Source organism: Trichoplusia ni, chromosome 13 (genome assembly GCF_003590095.1).
Source record: "Trichoplusia ni isolate ovarian cell line Hi5 chromosome 13, tn1, whole genome shotgun sequence".
In the NCBI taxonomy this organism is placed as follows: domain Eukaryota; kingdom Metazoa; phylum Arthropoda; class Insecta; order Lepidoptera; family Noctuidae; genus Trichoplusia; species Trichoplusia ni.
In genome coordinates, this window is record NC_039490.1 from 9,045,421 (window position 1) to 9,061,625 (window position 16,205).

Below are 16,205 nucleotides of genomic sequence, written 5' to 3' on the forward strand. Positions count from 1 at the left end.
TTTAAATAAAAAAACTACTGAGTTAATATTGATGAAATTTTTATGGAATCAAATGACAGATATATCACATAATCTGTTCGTCCAAACCGAAATTCTGATATAACGAATCATGAAAACAAAATACAGACGAATTAAAAACCTCCTCTCTTTTTAAAGTCGGTTAAAACACTTGATATTAATAATATTCTCCTCCCAGGACCGCGACGCCCAGACCCTGATGGTGAGCAGCATGAAAAGCGTCACCGTCAACTCTTCCAAACTCCTCGGAACTGCTAAATCAGTCAGCCAGGTAAGAGTCTATATAGCACCAGAAAAGTAAACCCTGTACTAAGGGGAGTTTATTTGTCGAAAATATAAGCTTAAACGCTTTCTACTAAGAAATCTAATCTTTTTATATAAAAAAAAAAAAATATTATGGCAATGAAAATTTTCAAATCTTTCATTTACATTTATTCAAATATTAAATTAGGTGATGATATCTCTCGTATATCCTCAGCTTAAGGAAGACTTATTATTTAATTCGATTTTGGTCTTATATTTGTATAATATTATATTGTATATGACCACAGGACCTAGCCCGCCCCAACGCCCGCAACCAGCTGGCGGCCGCCGCGCGCGCTGTCACCGACAGCATCAACCGACTGGTGAGTCTAAACTAATTGTTGTACAGACTAGCTATTATTTATTTATTTATTTGGTATACCAACAGCATAACATACATTTTGTGCACATCAATACAAGAATAAAATACTATCTCATACGCATGCCTATTGCTGTCGCCCGCGACTGCGTCCGAAAGGAGTTCAGTTTACGGCTTTCTTTACTTCAATTTAATATTATCTGAAAAAAAAAGTATTTTTTGTCATCAATATTAATAATAATAACATTCTACAATTTTCATACAGCGCTATCTAGTTTCAAAATAAGCTAAGCTTGTATGAATCAGACAACTGATAAACATACTAATGTATATCAAAGTACATACATAATATAGACGCGGCTGAAATGTTCATGCTCATCACACAAAAGTCGAATCAAGTATTAGGTGGATAACACTCTGAACCCTGAAGTTTCCTGCCAGTTCTTCTCCATAAGATTGACATTTCAGAATCGCGCAACGTTAAAGTTTTAACTGTATGGTTCTAAAAATTCCTGGAAAACGGTCTGTTTGAAATAAAAACGAACAAATGATTCTAATAAGATTTGTTTCCAGGTGGACGTGTGCACAGAGGCCGCCCCTGGCCAGAAGGAGTGCTCAGCCGCCATCCGCAGCATCGAGAGCACGCGGCCGCTGCTGACGTCGCCCACGCAGCCGCTCAGCGAGCAGGGGTACTTCGCCTGTCTCGACACCGTCGTCGAGCAGAGCAAGAGTCTGAGTTAGTACTTACAGATACACTTTTCATATCATCATCATCATCAGCCTATATTTGTCAACTGCTGGACATAGACCTCCCCTATAGCACGCCATCGAGATCTATGTTCTGCTACTATAAGACTTAATTATAAGTTGGTGTAATATAATCCAACGTATATGCGTTCCAATGCCTCTTCTATATAGGATAGGTTTAAGCATTGCTCACCACGCTAGCTGACTGCCGGTTGGTAATTTCAGATTCGATTAAAATATTTGGACTATAGTTTTCCTCGCCATGTTTTCTTTCATCGTTTTTTCAGATGTGTCTTTGATTAATTAACATAGTACATATAATTTAAAAAAGCCACATTGATATTTTGCCCGCCTTGGGATCGAACAGTGAGCCACTGCTTCTCAATTTTCTAAACCCCCGTCACACAAGGATTAAAGTCCTTACTGCGAGAGTAGTTTTAATAAAAAAATCTCTTGACGAAGTCATCAACTATATTATAGTTTCAGTTCATATTTCGGTTTCATTTGATTCCCTACTTTTGTTAAATATATTTGCAGACATTCGGTTATTCTTTCCCATTTTCATCCTCCACAACTATATAAATATAAAATTTACATGGAACACAATAAGTAATGTTGTTTGTGTGTGCAGGTGAGGGCATGTCGTCCATGGCCAGCTCGGTGAAGCGCAGCGAGCTGGAGCAGTTCTCGCGCGCGGTGGGGACCGTGGCCGCCGCCGTCACCGGCCTCGTCGAGTGTACCGCGCAGGCCGCCTACCTGGTCAGTAGGGCTGTTAGCTATACACAGCTACTTGATACAGAATACACATTGTAATGAGCGGGTTTACTCCCGAAATTACTTTGGTCAGGATTTACATTTTCATTCTAACCAACTGTTGACTCGACGCATAGTCGAGTCGTTGAGGCCAAACCCACTGTGTCCTATGTGTTGCGGGTACGATCCCCGCGTACAACAGGCGTTTGTGTGATCCACAAAAGCTTGTCCTGAGTCTGGGTGTCTTAGTGCATGTGAAACTTCTCAATGCGGGAGTCGTATTTAAAAAAAAAACCTTAAAAGCTGTATAAAGAGACGATAATCGGATAATCACGAGTTCTTTATCTAGTAGTCCCCATATCAAGAACATTATATATCAATGAATAACAATGTTATTATATACCCGAGTTTGTTTCGACATTGCTTCTCAGGATAAGAAATGTCGACTCTAGCGTTCTCAAAAAAGACATATAAAAGTGATGCTTTATCCTACTCAATACTTTATTGCTTTCATAATGTAGTTACAGGTGGTAATTTTAGGTACAATGAACAATTATGGACTTTAGGGCAGAATAAATGATTTAATTTCATTACATACAGGTGGCAGTATCAGATGAAACGAGCGTGGCGGGTCGTGCGGGGCTGGTCGACCAGGCGCAGTTTGCGAGGGCCGCTGTGGCCATCGACCAGGCTTGCAGAGCTCTCTGCGACTCTTCCAGCAACCAGCAGCAGGTAACCTATGCATACACACATGATAGACGTAGTTAGGGCTCTAGGTATACTGGGTACTTTATATGATATAGTGTAGTTACGGCTCTTGGTGTACTGGGATTGATTGATATTAAGATTGGGAGAGATTGAAGGAAGTTTGAAATTATTTGTTTTATAGAGGTCTAAATCTTGAAATAATTCGTGATAGTTTGAATATTTATATTTTATGATTTCTATTCGTAAGTTTGTCTTTCTGTCCGTCTGCATCTTTGATAATTATATAGACAGTTAAAATTATGTCGTTGTAAAATCAAACAATCAAAATGTGTCAGTACTAGCTGCTACCGTTACAATAAGATGAGATGTAACGTAATTTTCCGTCCCCTATTCCGCCATAACTGTTGATATCGCGAGTGTTACTGGCTCTACTGACACCGCCCGCAGGTCCTCTCCGCGGCCACGGTGATCGCGAAGCACACGAGCGCGCTGTGCAACGCCTGCCGCGTGGCGTCGGGCCGCACGGCCGCGCCGCAGCCCAAGCGCCACTTCGTGCAGGCCGCCAAGGACGTCGCCAACTCCACCGCCGCGCTCGTCAAGGAGATCAAGGCGCTCGACACCGACTACAGCGAGGTACACACGCATTATATTATCATAAACTACCTCACTAAACACTCAAATATTACCCTAATAATATATATTGTTTTCATATTCTTTTAGATCATAGATCATAGTAATAAATAATAAGTATAATAGTAATAATTATAACACAATATTGACTTAAAACATTATGATCTGTTTATGTAATTTGTTTTCACGTGCATGCTGTGTTAGCCTCTAAGTGATTCTTACTTTGAATGTGAAATATGGTTATGCTACTGTACAAACAATTGTTGCCTAACGTGAATAAGTAAATAAAAATTAATATATTCACATGATACAGAGCAACAAACTCATACAGATATTACTGCTACAATTTTGCACAAGGCTAAAATTCATTGGTGCAGGAGTAGTTTAAAAATATAATATATGTTCATTAAATAACATGCAAAACTTAAGTCTGCACAAAATCGTTTACCAATCATATATTATATTATCAGACACAACAAATACAAAGACACATAACATAGAATGAATCCTTATATTCCACATAACTTCAAAGCCACATTGTCCTGCAGGCCAACCGCGCCCGCTGCGCCGCCGCGACGGGCCCGCTGCAGGACGCGGTCCGCAGCCTGTGCCAGTTCGCGGACAGTCCCGAGTTCGCGTCCATCCCGGCCAAGATCTCGCCGCAGGCCAGGCAGAACCAGGAGGCGATACTGGATTGTGGCAGGTAAAGGCTGATATCTGTAATTGAAGGAAAGTTATTTTGTAGGTAGGATGTGTAGTCACTTTACTATGACACTAGCTGTTGCCCGCGACTTCATCCGCGTGGTTAGAAGATATAAGTTATGATTTTTTTCTTCGCTCCTATTAGTCGGAGCGTGATGGTTTATAGCCTTAAGCCTTCCTCGATTAATGGTCTATTCAACACAAAAAGAATTTTTCAATTCGAACCAGTAGTTCCTGAGATTAGCGCGTTCAAACAAACAAACAAACTCTTCAGCTTTATATATTAGTAATATAGATTTTTTTCTCGAACAAATCTAGTTTTCCTATCTGACTACCTTGACCAAGTGGTTAGTGGCCCGGATTGCTATACTAAAAGTTGTGGGTGTCGATTACCACCTAGGGAAAATCTATCTCTAATACGCATGTATTTAGAAATAACACTAAGTTTAGCTTAATTTGATACTAGATGGCGTTGTATGAAAGTTGTTGTACATTGTCTTAATATACAAAAATGACGTATCAAGTCGTTTTTCCGCGATGGACTCCTAAACTACTTAACCGATTTCAATTATATTTACACAGCTAGTGCAGTGCGACCGGATTATTTTCTACCCTCCTACCCACCACGCGCACTAAGTCACGGGCAACAGCTAGTATTATACATCATCATCAGCCTATATTCGTCCACTGCTGGACATCGGCCTCCCTTTTTGCTCGCCATCGAGATCCATCTTCGGCTGCTGGCATCCAGCTCATGCCACCTCGCGCAGATCACTCCACGGTGCCTGAGGACGTCCCACACTACGTATTATATTATATTCTGTGCACCTTGTCCCCAGGAACATAATATCCGGGTCGTGCTCGATGCTGGAGTCAGCCCGCTCGCTGGCGCTGGCCCCGGCCGAGCGCTCGCACTGGCAGCTGCTGGCGCAGCACAGCAAGACCGTGTCCGACAGCATCAAGGCGCTCGTCACCAACATCAAGTTAGTACTGTGTATATACATCCCACTGCTGGCCAAAGTGTGGGGAAGGTTGATTATCATAATAGCTGAATTGGGGTTGGCGATTTTGGTGTCTCGTATTTAGGAGTTGGGTTCCTCGTGATGGTTTGCTATACGGTTTTTTAGTGGTGTTTTAGAGTAATTAGACAACTTAAATAATGAAGTTAAACTGCAATTTGAACTTTATAGAATTGTTAGTTGTGTATGTAATGTACTGTGTTAAAACACGTTTTTTTTAAGTAGGAATTTACTCTCGATTTAAATTGCAATGAAAAATGACAAAAAAGGTTACGTTATTTAGTGAGACCAAAAGCGAAATAACTCAAAATAGAGAAATTAACTTGAAATCAAGAAAATTATTAAATGTCAAACGAACGAGCTGGTTTGGTCTGGTCTCAATAAATGGTATTTTCATAAATGTTCCGCTTATGACGAATCGCCGATAATCGATATAAATTACATACCGAACTTAAATGTTCGTTGACATTGATGAGTTACATTCCTAAGTAACAGGAGTTTTAATGTCGTTCACATTAGCGGCCTCAAAATCAAAATCAAAAGTTTTTTTTTCAATTACGCTGTTTTCTAGGCGCTTTCAAAACGCTAAGGCGGTGGCTCTAGTTGCCTAGCCCAAATCAATATAAATGCATTCTTCCTGAGGTCACCAAGCACGACGTGTCGATCCCCGTATAGAACAAGCATTTGTGTGATGGACGAATGCTTGTTCTGAGTCTGGGTGTCTTTGTGCATCCCCCGCGACACAAGAATTTCATCCCTTTCTGTTGGAGTCGTTTTTCTTAAAGATATAACTTTGTCCGTGTACCCAGGGAGCAGGCCCCGGGGCAGCGGGAGTGCGGGGCGGGCGTGAGCGCGCTGGCGCGGTCCCTGCGCGAGCTGGACGCGGCCGCCATGCAGGCCGTGGGCCAGGAGCTGCAGCCGCGCAGGGCCAACACGCTGCAGGGTGAGGGCATACCACCACCACCACCACACACCACCACACCACACCACACACCACACGCTACTAGCTTACAGACGAGTTGCAGATGCCTTCTGACTAATGAGACTCTGGTCTAGTGGTTGGGTTCAACTCTCATCCAGAGTAAATGTTTGTGTGATGAGTGAGTGGGTTTTGTGTCTAAGTGTAGTTTATCTTATATAATGTACGTGTATAAAGATGTATAAGTATATTTATCAGTTTGAGACTAGATGGCGTTGTGGAATATTATACTGTAATGAAATATTTTATAATTAACAAAAATCGAATTATACATAACTTTTAAAGTTAACAGTAACACATTTAAAATTGTCATTAATCTAACCCACACCCCTCTTCAACAATTCGTAACATCATATAATTTAGACTTTTAATTTACTCTCACAAAAAAAATCCTCATCCCGTCTTAACCTTAATACTGTATTTTCAACCCTATCCCCTTATAATAACCGCGTCTTTCCCTCGCAGGCTACTCGGAACAGATAGAGAACAGCGCTACCGAGATGTTGGAGCGGCTGGAACCTCTCCGTATCGCCGCCAACGGCGAGGCTGAGAACTTGGGACACGCTGTAGTACAGTTTGTAAGTAATGATTATATACATAACTGCTGTAGCCTAGTGGTAAGACTGCAGGAATGCCAAGTCAAAGGTCTTAAGTTCGATTCCAAGGCACGTAGCGACTTGTTGGATGTTGTGTTCGTTTTAGAAATAAATATATCGAGGCACGTAACAATACGTGTCCTGCGTCTGATCTCTCTCTCCGGTCGTGTCCATCGCGCTATTAGAGTGCGGGAACAAAGAATGCATCTGTGTAACTTACTTCACTATAATTTGTCCTCTAGCCTCACTAGCCACCGCCGAAAATCGGTCAAAACGTCATCTTTACTACTAAGTTTTTGAAACGATATTGTTCGCTGGAACATTTACCATTTGATCATAAATAGTTAATCAGGTATATTTCGTGTTTTAACTACTTGTTTACCAAATATCATTAAGGACTGTTGGGGTATTACACCAGTTTCACCTGACTTTATCATGGTCCTCTGCTTTATAAAAGCCTTTATAATCCTAGGTCATAATGCAAGGAATCTCTATCCAGTCTGACCAAGATTAACTTAGGTCCATGGGTTTAGGAACAGATTATAGCCAGGGCACTTTAGGAGCTTTGCGATTTAAGGTGCTATCCAGTGTAATTTGAATATATGTCTTGATTTTTATGTATCTACCAACAAGCCAATCAAATGTACTGGCTCCCTACAATAGAATCTTGTAGAATACCGTATTGTCATTCTGTCTTGCCCTACTGTTAGTGTACAAACCACTAGTCATATTGCAATACTATAGTTACCACCTTCTCCTCCAGGTGTCATACTCGGAGCCGCTAGTATCGGGCACAGTGGGCGCGGCGTCCAACATCACGGAGTCGGGCACGCAGGCCGCGCTGCTGGAACACGCGCGGACTGTGCTGGAGGTGGCCGCGCAGCTGCTGCTCGACGCCAAGGCGGCCGCCGGGAACCCCAGGGTACGTGGAGACATGGCCCCATGGGACTCAATTCAGACCCAATAAGAACATTATTAAATGATGTAACGGTTTACTCACGCGTATTTATCGGGGTAGCCCGACTAGTTTCGGACCCAACCGGAGTCCTTAATCATGAGCAGACGCGGCGGGATCGCCGTTCGACTCGCGATCCCGCCGCGTCTGCTCATGATTAAGGACTCCGGTTGGGTCCGAAACTAGTCGGGCTACCCCGATAAATACGCGTGAGTAAACCGTTACATCATTTAATAATGAATCATTCTCACGACAGTTACTATCAAGAACATTATTAGTTGGAGGAGCTCGTGGCTAAGCAACAACAGCGAAAGTGAAACATCACAGGTTAAGCTATGCTTGACGCGGCTGGTCCTTAGATGGGTGACCATCTTTGTCATAACGAATTCCTCCGTGTTTCGGAAGGCACGTTAAATTGTGGATCCCGGCTGTTATTTTTACATCTTTGACAGTCGTTACAGGCAGTCAGAAGCTTGAAAAGACTGACAACCAGTCTAACCAAGGGGTATCGTGTCGCCCAGGTAACTGGGTTGAGGAGGTCAGATAAGCAGTCGCTCCTTGTAAAACACTGGTACTTAGCTGAAACCGGTTGGACTGGTAGCCGACCCCAACATAGTTGGAAAAAGGCTAGGCCAATGAATGAAGAACATTATTAGTTGATGTTCTATTTTTATCTATATCTATCTATTTTTAAAAACCGATTCCCATATTAAGGAATTTAATCCTGGTGTCGCGGGGGGTTTACAAACATACAACTCACATGCACGAAGACACGCAGACTCAGAACAAGCATTTGAGGGTCACACAAATGCTTGTCCTACGCGGGGATCTCGCCCGCGACGCGACGCGCACAGTGGGTTTGGCGTGGGTAACCTCAACCAGTCGGCTATCCGTATCTTCACACTTACTGTCTCCTTGTCCCCCCAGGCCACCCAGTGCCACAGCAAGGTGGACGCGCAGTCGGCCGCGTGTCGCTCAGCGCTGGGCGAGCTGTGCGGCTGCGTGCGCGAGCTGGCGGCCGCGCGGGGCGCTGTGGGCCCACTGCTGGACACCATGCAGCGGGCCATCGCCAGGCTCACCGAGCACAGGTATGTACTACGTGTTCAAGAGATCTTGTTCATTAAACAGGTGTACTTACCGGCGCGGATCAAGAGCGCTCGGCGGAAAAGTCGTTTTGCGTAACGTACACTCATGACCAAATAAAACGTCAATCTTGAGCCGTCTTGAAGTGCATGCAACTGCAGCAAAGAACGAATTTCAACTATTTATTACACCATTTGTAAAATTCTATATAAAGTGCACACAGTTATTATATGAACACGTCGTCAATTATTAAGTAACAAGAAAACATTTCAGTTTATTTTCGATAATGTTTCGAAACTTATTATAACGTATTTTGAAAAACTAAGTATTTTCGTCGTCACATGATAAAAATAATTCATTTAACAAACTTGGGTAGGAAATGGTGTTACAAGTTTATAGTTCAACCAAATATTCCCTAATGTTATTAAGAACATTTATTTGGCCTTAACCGCTCGTCAGCTGTTCGGAGTATTTATAGAGCGGTGATGCTATGTCGAGACCGGTGAGCGACCGCGCCGGTTATGCAGACATATATGTTACTATATTTATATATTATATGTCAGTTTTTGTCGGTATAAGAAGCAAAAAGATGAAACAAAAAAAAAGCTATAACGATTTTTATTCAAGAGAAAAATAAATAAGGAAAGTATGCTGCAAACAAATTAAATTTTCTAGGTTTTTCGACATTATTAAATGGTTTCATTCTTTTTTAAATTTGATTATTTCCACCCAAATTTATCGTCTACTCATCATTAATAGATCATCTCTCTAATCATTTTGAGTACACTAGTCTTTCTCTCGTCCGCAGAGCATTCTGTTTTTCACACTAAATGACCACCTTTCGATACTATACATAAGGCCAACTTATCATCATCATCATCCACGGCCCTTGTCCTCCCATTGCTGGGCATAATCCTCCCCTTTTTCTTACCATTTAGCCTCATTCAAACCAAGATACAGCTTTAACAACCAATTCAATCTTTTGATCTTATAATTAACTCCAATCTTCATACTTTCGCTTCCATTCATTCATAATAATAGACCGGCACACATCTGGTTACCATTCAGTCTTTCAAATAAGCTCCTATAATTACTGGCCGCTAATACCTTAAGTGCCATCCAATGCATTTGGCAATAGCCCAACTCTTTGCTCGTCGATGAGATAACCGTATAGAGCATAGATGTAAATGGAAGTGGGACTTTGGTTACGCGTGGCTGTCAGTGTTAGGAGGCGGTGATCAAGTTTAGCATATGTTTGATAAAGAGTTATTTAGTGCAGCTTAAGATTTATATGGCTTTCCGCCATCATTTTTTCTACTTCAAGTTCCTTTTTTACTTAAATGTAAAACTAGAATGCTATCAATGACTCCGCTGTTTATACGTCCGTAGGCTGTATCTCATAAACAAAGACATTTCAAATATTCACAATGGTAACAGTCATAATTTGAAGGGTGACAGCAAGCTTCGAGGCCCAGTCATCGAATAAGTTCGTTTGATAACACTGGTTGAAAAACCACGACACTGTAGAAGCACTTCCCTTAAACTTATCCATGCTCCATACATATCTCCTACCTTTGTTTATGATCTAAAAACAAATATACAATCGATACAGTTTTTATTAAACAAATAGATGATCACACATCAACCAAATTAAAATAAAAAACGAAAGTAAAAAATTTAAGTATGCCATTTTTCAGGAACATTTACATAAACTTCACAATAATGCACTCTAGGTGCACCTAGTACAATACTACACCTTTGCAACGCAGTCGTCGCCTGACTGTGACTACGACTTGGTTTGAACACGTCCCAAAACTAACGCTCTCACTCAGTGCAGCGTGTAATCTTGTGACATGTGGTGTTAAATAAATTTATATGTGTATTCGGGATTCACATATAAATACTAGTTGGTTGTACGTCGTACTGCCTGGGTTTGTGAATGTAAACTATCAAGGGCGCGACCCTATAGCTAAAAATATATTCAAATCGGTGTAGCTGTTTAGGAGGATTTCAGTGACATAAACGCGTAAATTACGATGGTATACAAAGTGCTAAAGTTAGTGTTTTTGTGATGGTAATAGTTTTCGAAGCAGTGTAATTGAAGAATGTCATTCTGATTTTTATCCTAATAAATTAATAGTGGTGGAATAGTGATTAGTGTGTCAATATGTCAGTTAAAACTGTTAGAAGTCTGATTGCAGAAGGGGCGCGGTTAATGAGGTAGTTATTTATGTTAAAACTGTTATTAAACTAATTCATGTTCGATTGTCTTTCTTCATCATTTTTTCATAATAGGATTTACGAAAAAATATATTTCATGCTATCATGGTTTCATGTAAGATTATTTATCTATATAATCTCTATTCAATCTCATGGCTTTTATTTTATTAGGAATAACAAAAAAAAGTATAGCAAAGATTATAGGGATTATTTTTGAGCGACCAGCTATTTTTTCACATAACTCTGTATTGATAAGAACGATCTACTTGAAAACACAAAGTACTTTTCAATATTTTTAAAAAATACCCTGCCTTCCTCCTACCCAATACAATGCAGTCCAAATGAATGAAATATAATACTATTAACAACTATAACTTACAACGTTATTCATGTATTACAAATTCACTGTAATATTCAGGGCTTAAACTTCCATATATTCAATTTGGAATCTTCACTACAACCGCTACTAGATAACAAACCAACTTACTATGTACATACAATGTATATCGGCAGTTTTGTTTACTATACTGCGGGGCGATCAGTTCCGTGAGATTGACGCATCACGTCATACGCGGCCGAGAAACAGCGGCTTACATCATAAGAAATTATATCAGTGTATTAGATAAATATAGTACTATAATTGCGTGATAATAATTAAAGGTGATGAGGTTAATGTGATAGTAACAGGGTTAAGAAAGATATGGTATTCCGGTTAATCTGTTGACTAACTGAAAAGCTTGGAAAAAGAATTAAAGTAGAGTAAAACTTAAATTCATTTTCAAAAGTATTATAAGTGATTATTATTTAGCAAGTGTTAATTGATAGTGAATTTAATATGTGTGAGAAGTGACTAAAGAGAGATCAGGATTTTTTTAAGTGGTAGATGAAGTTGGAGAAAGCAATGGATAAATTGAAGTTAGTATAATTTGTAAAAGTAATTATTGCTTAGAGCAAGATGGGTCGATCACATAATAAAGGTCTCGGGTCGAGTCCGGATGAGGCTAGCATAGGACCGTAAAAATTGGCACGAAAAAGGGGAGGTCTATGCCCAGCAGTTGGAGGATAAAGGCTGTAAATGATGATGATGACGATGAATTATTTCTACTAACTCGTATCAAAAATGTGTGGAGTAAATAAAAAACAAAGTTAAACTCGATATAACCGTTTCGATAAAAACAATTATGCAATTATTGTGTTTCTTTTTACACATATTGTTTTAAAATCTCTTAATAAGACTCTGCAATGAGTTAGAAGAGATTGAATTTGATTAATATTAAGACTTATCTTAACAAATATAACAATATCATTACGACCAACTAAAGTAATGAAAGACCCAAATTTACGAATGTCTTGGTCAGTCAGAAAAGTGATCGCACGCGTCGTAAAGTTATTTCGATAGCTTGCATAGAAACAAGGTCGCTTCGAAATTATGCTGCATATTTTGTTTTTCATTTTAATGTTTAGCGACGAAGGACCGTGTTTAGAATATCTATATTCTAAACACGGTCCTTTTCTTAAAAGTGCTTGTTCTGGTTTCCTGTCTCTCTATGCATATCTTGCATTTTGACGGAAAATCTACCTAATTAATTAAGAAGTCATTTAGAAAGTTATAATTTTAACTCCAAAGAAGTATAGGTTTTTAGGCCAGATTTAACCCACATAATATTCATCCAAATAGGCAGAGCTTAAAGTAAAATGTAAAAAGGAAATGGTTAAAAAAGTCATAAATAATTGATCCTACCAATATTATAAAAGTGAATGTTTGTATTTATGGATATAAGGACGTTTTTTTTCTTTCACCCAAAAACCACTGAACGGCTGTCGACGAAACTTGGCACACAGATAGTTTATAATCAGAACTTACACATAGGATCGTTTTTATGCCGATTTTATGTTCTCGTGGGGTCATCGATTTGTAGCAGGCGGGTCCGCGAGCAACAGCAAATATTGTACCTATTGATGACTATAAGTATGTTTACCCACAATAAGAAAAGAAAACAGAACTAAAATGACGGGCATGTGCCAAAAGCGCGATCAGCCCTATTTTCGCATTTCGTTGTAATACTGTGTGTCGAGCGGCATGTAGGTCAAGTGCGAACATCTATGTATGTTTATTAGGCTGAATATATATAAATTGTGTAGGTTTATATGTTTGTTTTGTGTAAATATTCAGTTATTGTGTAATAGTTTTTGCGATGAAATTTGCGATGATTTGATTTTTGATAAGAAAGTATTACTGTATGATTTGAAGGAGATTTTCGAAAAACATATCCTTAATTAATCCTTTGTAGTGTTAAGTATTTCACTATCAACTCTATATACTTTTCATTTACTAACTTATTTTATCTGTTTGTCTGCAGGATGTCCCTGATCGGGTCGTACGACGAGACGGACTCGTTCGTGGACTACCAGACGCGCATGGTGGGCGCCGCTAAGGAGATCTCTCGCCTCGCCACAGACATGGTGAGATACCACTTCATATGATGTATATTAGCTATAGAAGATACTACGTGGCAACCGGTTGTCATGGTATGGGCATGTTATGCGGAGGACTGAGAGTCATGTGGTGATGAAGGTGTTGAGCATGGATGTGGATGGATATAGGGGAAGAGGACGACCAAGGAAACGATGGATAGATTGTGTGAAAGACGATATGGCTGCAAAGAGCGTCGCTTGTGAGATGACGTCAGAGAGAAAGGCATGGAAGAAGAAGACATGTTGCGCCGACCACAAATAATAATTGGGATAAGGGCAAGGGAGTGATGATGATGAGTAGCTATAGAAGATAGTAAAGAATATAACGCGGTTGTCAGTGACATTAAAGAATTGGTCTGTAATACGTTTGAACTGTATGACTGCACGAATAGCCGAGTGGTTGAGGGCATCACGCCAAAAATATTGAGCGCGAAGGGTCTTGGGTTCGATCCCTGATTAGAACAAACGTTTTTGTCTTGAGATTGGTTGTTTTTGTGCATGTGACTTGTCTTGTTACTGGCCCTGACTGCTGTACAGAAGGTCGTGAGTTCGACTCCCACCCACTACAATTGTTTGTGTAATGAGCACAATTATTCGTCTTATGTCTGGGTGTAATTTATCGAAATTATTTATGTATTTAGAAATATATAAGTTGTCTAGTACTCAAATTACAAGTTCAGCTTAGTTTTGAACTAGATGGCGTTGTATGAAAGTTGTCTAACAAAATCCTTATTATTTACTCTCCGTATATGACTTATCTCTACGTATCCTAGACGGCGAAGTCGGCGACGGACGCGAGTCGTCTGGTGCAGCTCGGTAACGAGATGTGCCAGAAGTACGAGTCACTCGCGCAGGACAGCGTCGGGGCGTCAGCCACTACACCCAACTCGGATGTCGCGAATAGGTAATAACAACTGTACTTATTATATATACTACTGATCATTAGAAAGCTGTATTAAAGGCATTCAATATCTCTTAAAGTTAAGCTTGCTGTTAGAGAAGAGATTTATGATGAAAGCTCGTTCTGGTATTATTTTTGAATGACCCTTGCTTGGACTTTCAAGTACTATACGAAGATAATCTGACCTTAACTATAAAAAGTGCTACTTAGTAGCCTAATTTTATAAATGACTTTTGATTTTGATATTGAATGCAAACAAAAAATGGTAATTTACATGTTTGTCTACGTTTTTCAAGTACAACATACCTACTATTTGACAGTATAAAAAATGTAAAACCTTTGAGTGATGCATCCAATGTTAATCATTAGAACGGCATATCGTATTATTTTATAAAAACATCAAATATTAAAACAGTTTCAAATAAGCGCCAATTTGGTGCCTTAAAACGCTAGTCATTAAAACCTGCCCTAAACCTTAACCGCCGTACAGCGTCCCCGTATTTAGTAGGTGCGCGGGCATGCATAGCATGTCAACACGCACCGACTGCGGGGCACCGTCGGCTAATAGATGCCGACGGCTTCCTTTGTTTCGGAGGCCGACGTGTAGAGAGCGTTGGCCTCCCCACCTGGTACTAGGACCACATCCACTGCACAAAAAAACCTGCCCTAACAATATCTAAATCCTTCCATTTCCGCCCTAGGATCCGCGTAGCAGTGATAGAGTTGGGCGAGAGCGTGTCGGAGCTCATCAAGGCAGGCGGCCACTGCCGGCTGTCCGCGATACCGCAGAACCAGCACGCAGTGGCTGATAGCGCCAAGGTCGTCAATGAGAAGGTGGGTTTCATCAAGTACTAATAATAATTGTAATAGTAATATAAATCAAACAAACTTATATTCTTAGGTAATAAACATTTTCATTTTCTTCTATTACGAATCCAATACATATTATGAATTACAAAAAGAAAAAAAAATACCAATGTGAATTCACACACAATCTCCACATCTCACAAATCTCATTTAAACTAAATTACGAGTGGCACTACAGTAACACACAACATTTCCAATATAAATCAGATTAGTAATATTACAAATCCGAAAGTATATGAGTATTTTTATATGTTTTTATGAAAATGTGTGTTGGCAACAGAGACTTTTGACTAACATAAAGTCTACTTTTACGCAACCTCGTTAAACCAGGGTAGTGTTATTGCAGCTTAACCCGACATCAAGGCATCCCAAACCTCGGTTAACTAGTTCTCTCTCTCTAACTCCACATGTTACTGTGTCCAGGTCGTGAGCATCCTAAGCGCCCTGCAAGCGGGCTCGCGCGGCACCCAGGCGTGTATCGACGCGGCCGCCACCATCGCAGCCATCATCGGGGACCTCGACACCACCATACTGTTTGCCAGCGCGGGTGAGGCACACACTCATTATGATATTGTCTAGTGATTAGTGACCCTGACTGCCAGAGGTCGTGGGTTTGATTCGCACTAAGGAGAAATGTTTGTGTTATAACCACGAATGTTTTTTCTGTGTCTGGGTGTAATTTATACATATTATTTATGTATTTTGAAATGTGTGAGTATGTTTGTTAGATGTCTAGTACTCATAATACAAGCTTTACTTATTTGGGCCTAAATGGCGTTCTATAACAGTTGTAATATTATTATTATAGACGGTGATTTTTTTGTCGTCTTACAAAATGCGCCCAGTTCATGTATCCCACGTAAAATATCCCTAGGCGCGATTTTTTTTATCATCAACTCAGATAATAAGTACGAAGAAAAATTAGACTAG

The 16,205-nt window shown here is 40.1% G+C and overlaps 1 protein-coding gene across 5 annotated transcripts in view; it reads left to right on the plus strand.

The window, feature by feature from the left end:
• LOC113499982 (talin-1) overlaps nucleotides 1–16,205 on the plus strand; it is a 109,028-nt gene that overhangs the window by 71,465 nt on the left and 21,358 nt on the right. For all 5 annotated transcript variants that reach the window (XM_026880615.1, XM_026880616.1, XM_026880612.1 and 2 more), the window contains exons 33-48: nucleotides 197–289; nucleotides 570–644; nucleotides 1,214–1,376; nucleotides 2,019–2,146; nucleotides 2,741–2,872; nucleotides 3,296–3,481; nucleotides 4,027–4,181; nucleotides 5,020–5,163; nucleotides 6,009–6,142; nucleotides 6,644–6,756; nucleotides 7,538–7,696; nucleotides 8,657–8,817; nucleotides 13,393–13,495; nucleotides 14,281–14,411; nucleotides 15,110–15,242; nucleotides 15,699–15,822. In XM_026880615.1, the coding sequence (XP_026736416.1) occupies nucleotides 197–289; nucleotides 570–644; nucleotides 1,214–1,376; nucleotides 2,019–2,146; nucleotides 2,741–2,872; nucleotides 3,296–3,481; nucleotides 4,027–4,181; nucleotides 5,020–5,163; nucleotides 6,009–6,142; nucleotides 6,644–6,756; nucleotides 7,538–7,696; nucleotides 8,657–8,817; nucleotides 13,393–13,495; nucleotides 14,281–14,411; nucleotides 15,110–15,242; nucleotides 15,699–15,822 (2,134 nt within the window). The remainder of the gene's footprint in view (nucleotides 1–196; nucleotides 290–569; nucleotides 645–1,213; nucleotides 1,377–2,018; nucleotides 2,147–2,740; nucleotides 2,873–3,295; nucleotides 3,482–4,026; nucleotides 4,182–5,019; nucleotides 5,164–6,008; nucleotides 6,143–6,643; nucleotides 6,757–7,537; nucleotides 7,697–8,656; nucleotides 8,818–13,392; nucleotides 13,496–14,280; nucleotides 14,412–15,109; nucleotides 15,243–15,698; nucleotides 15,823–16,205) is intronic.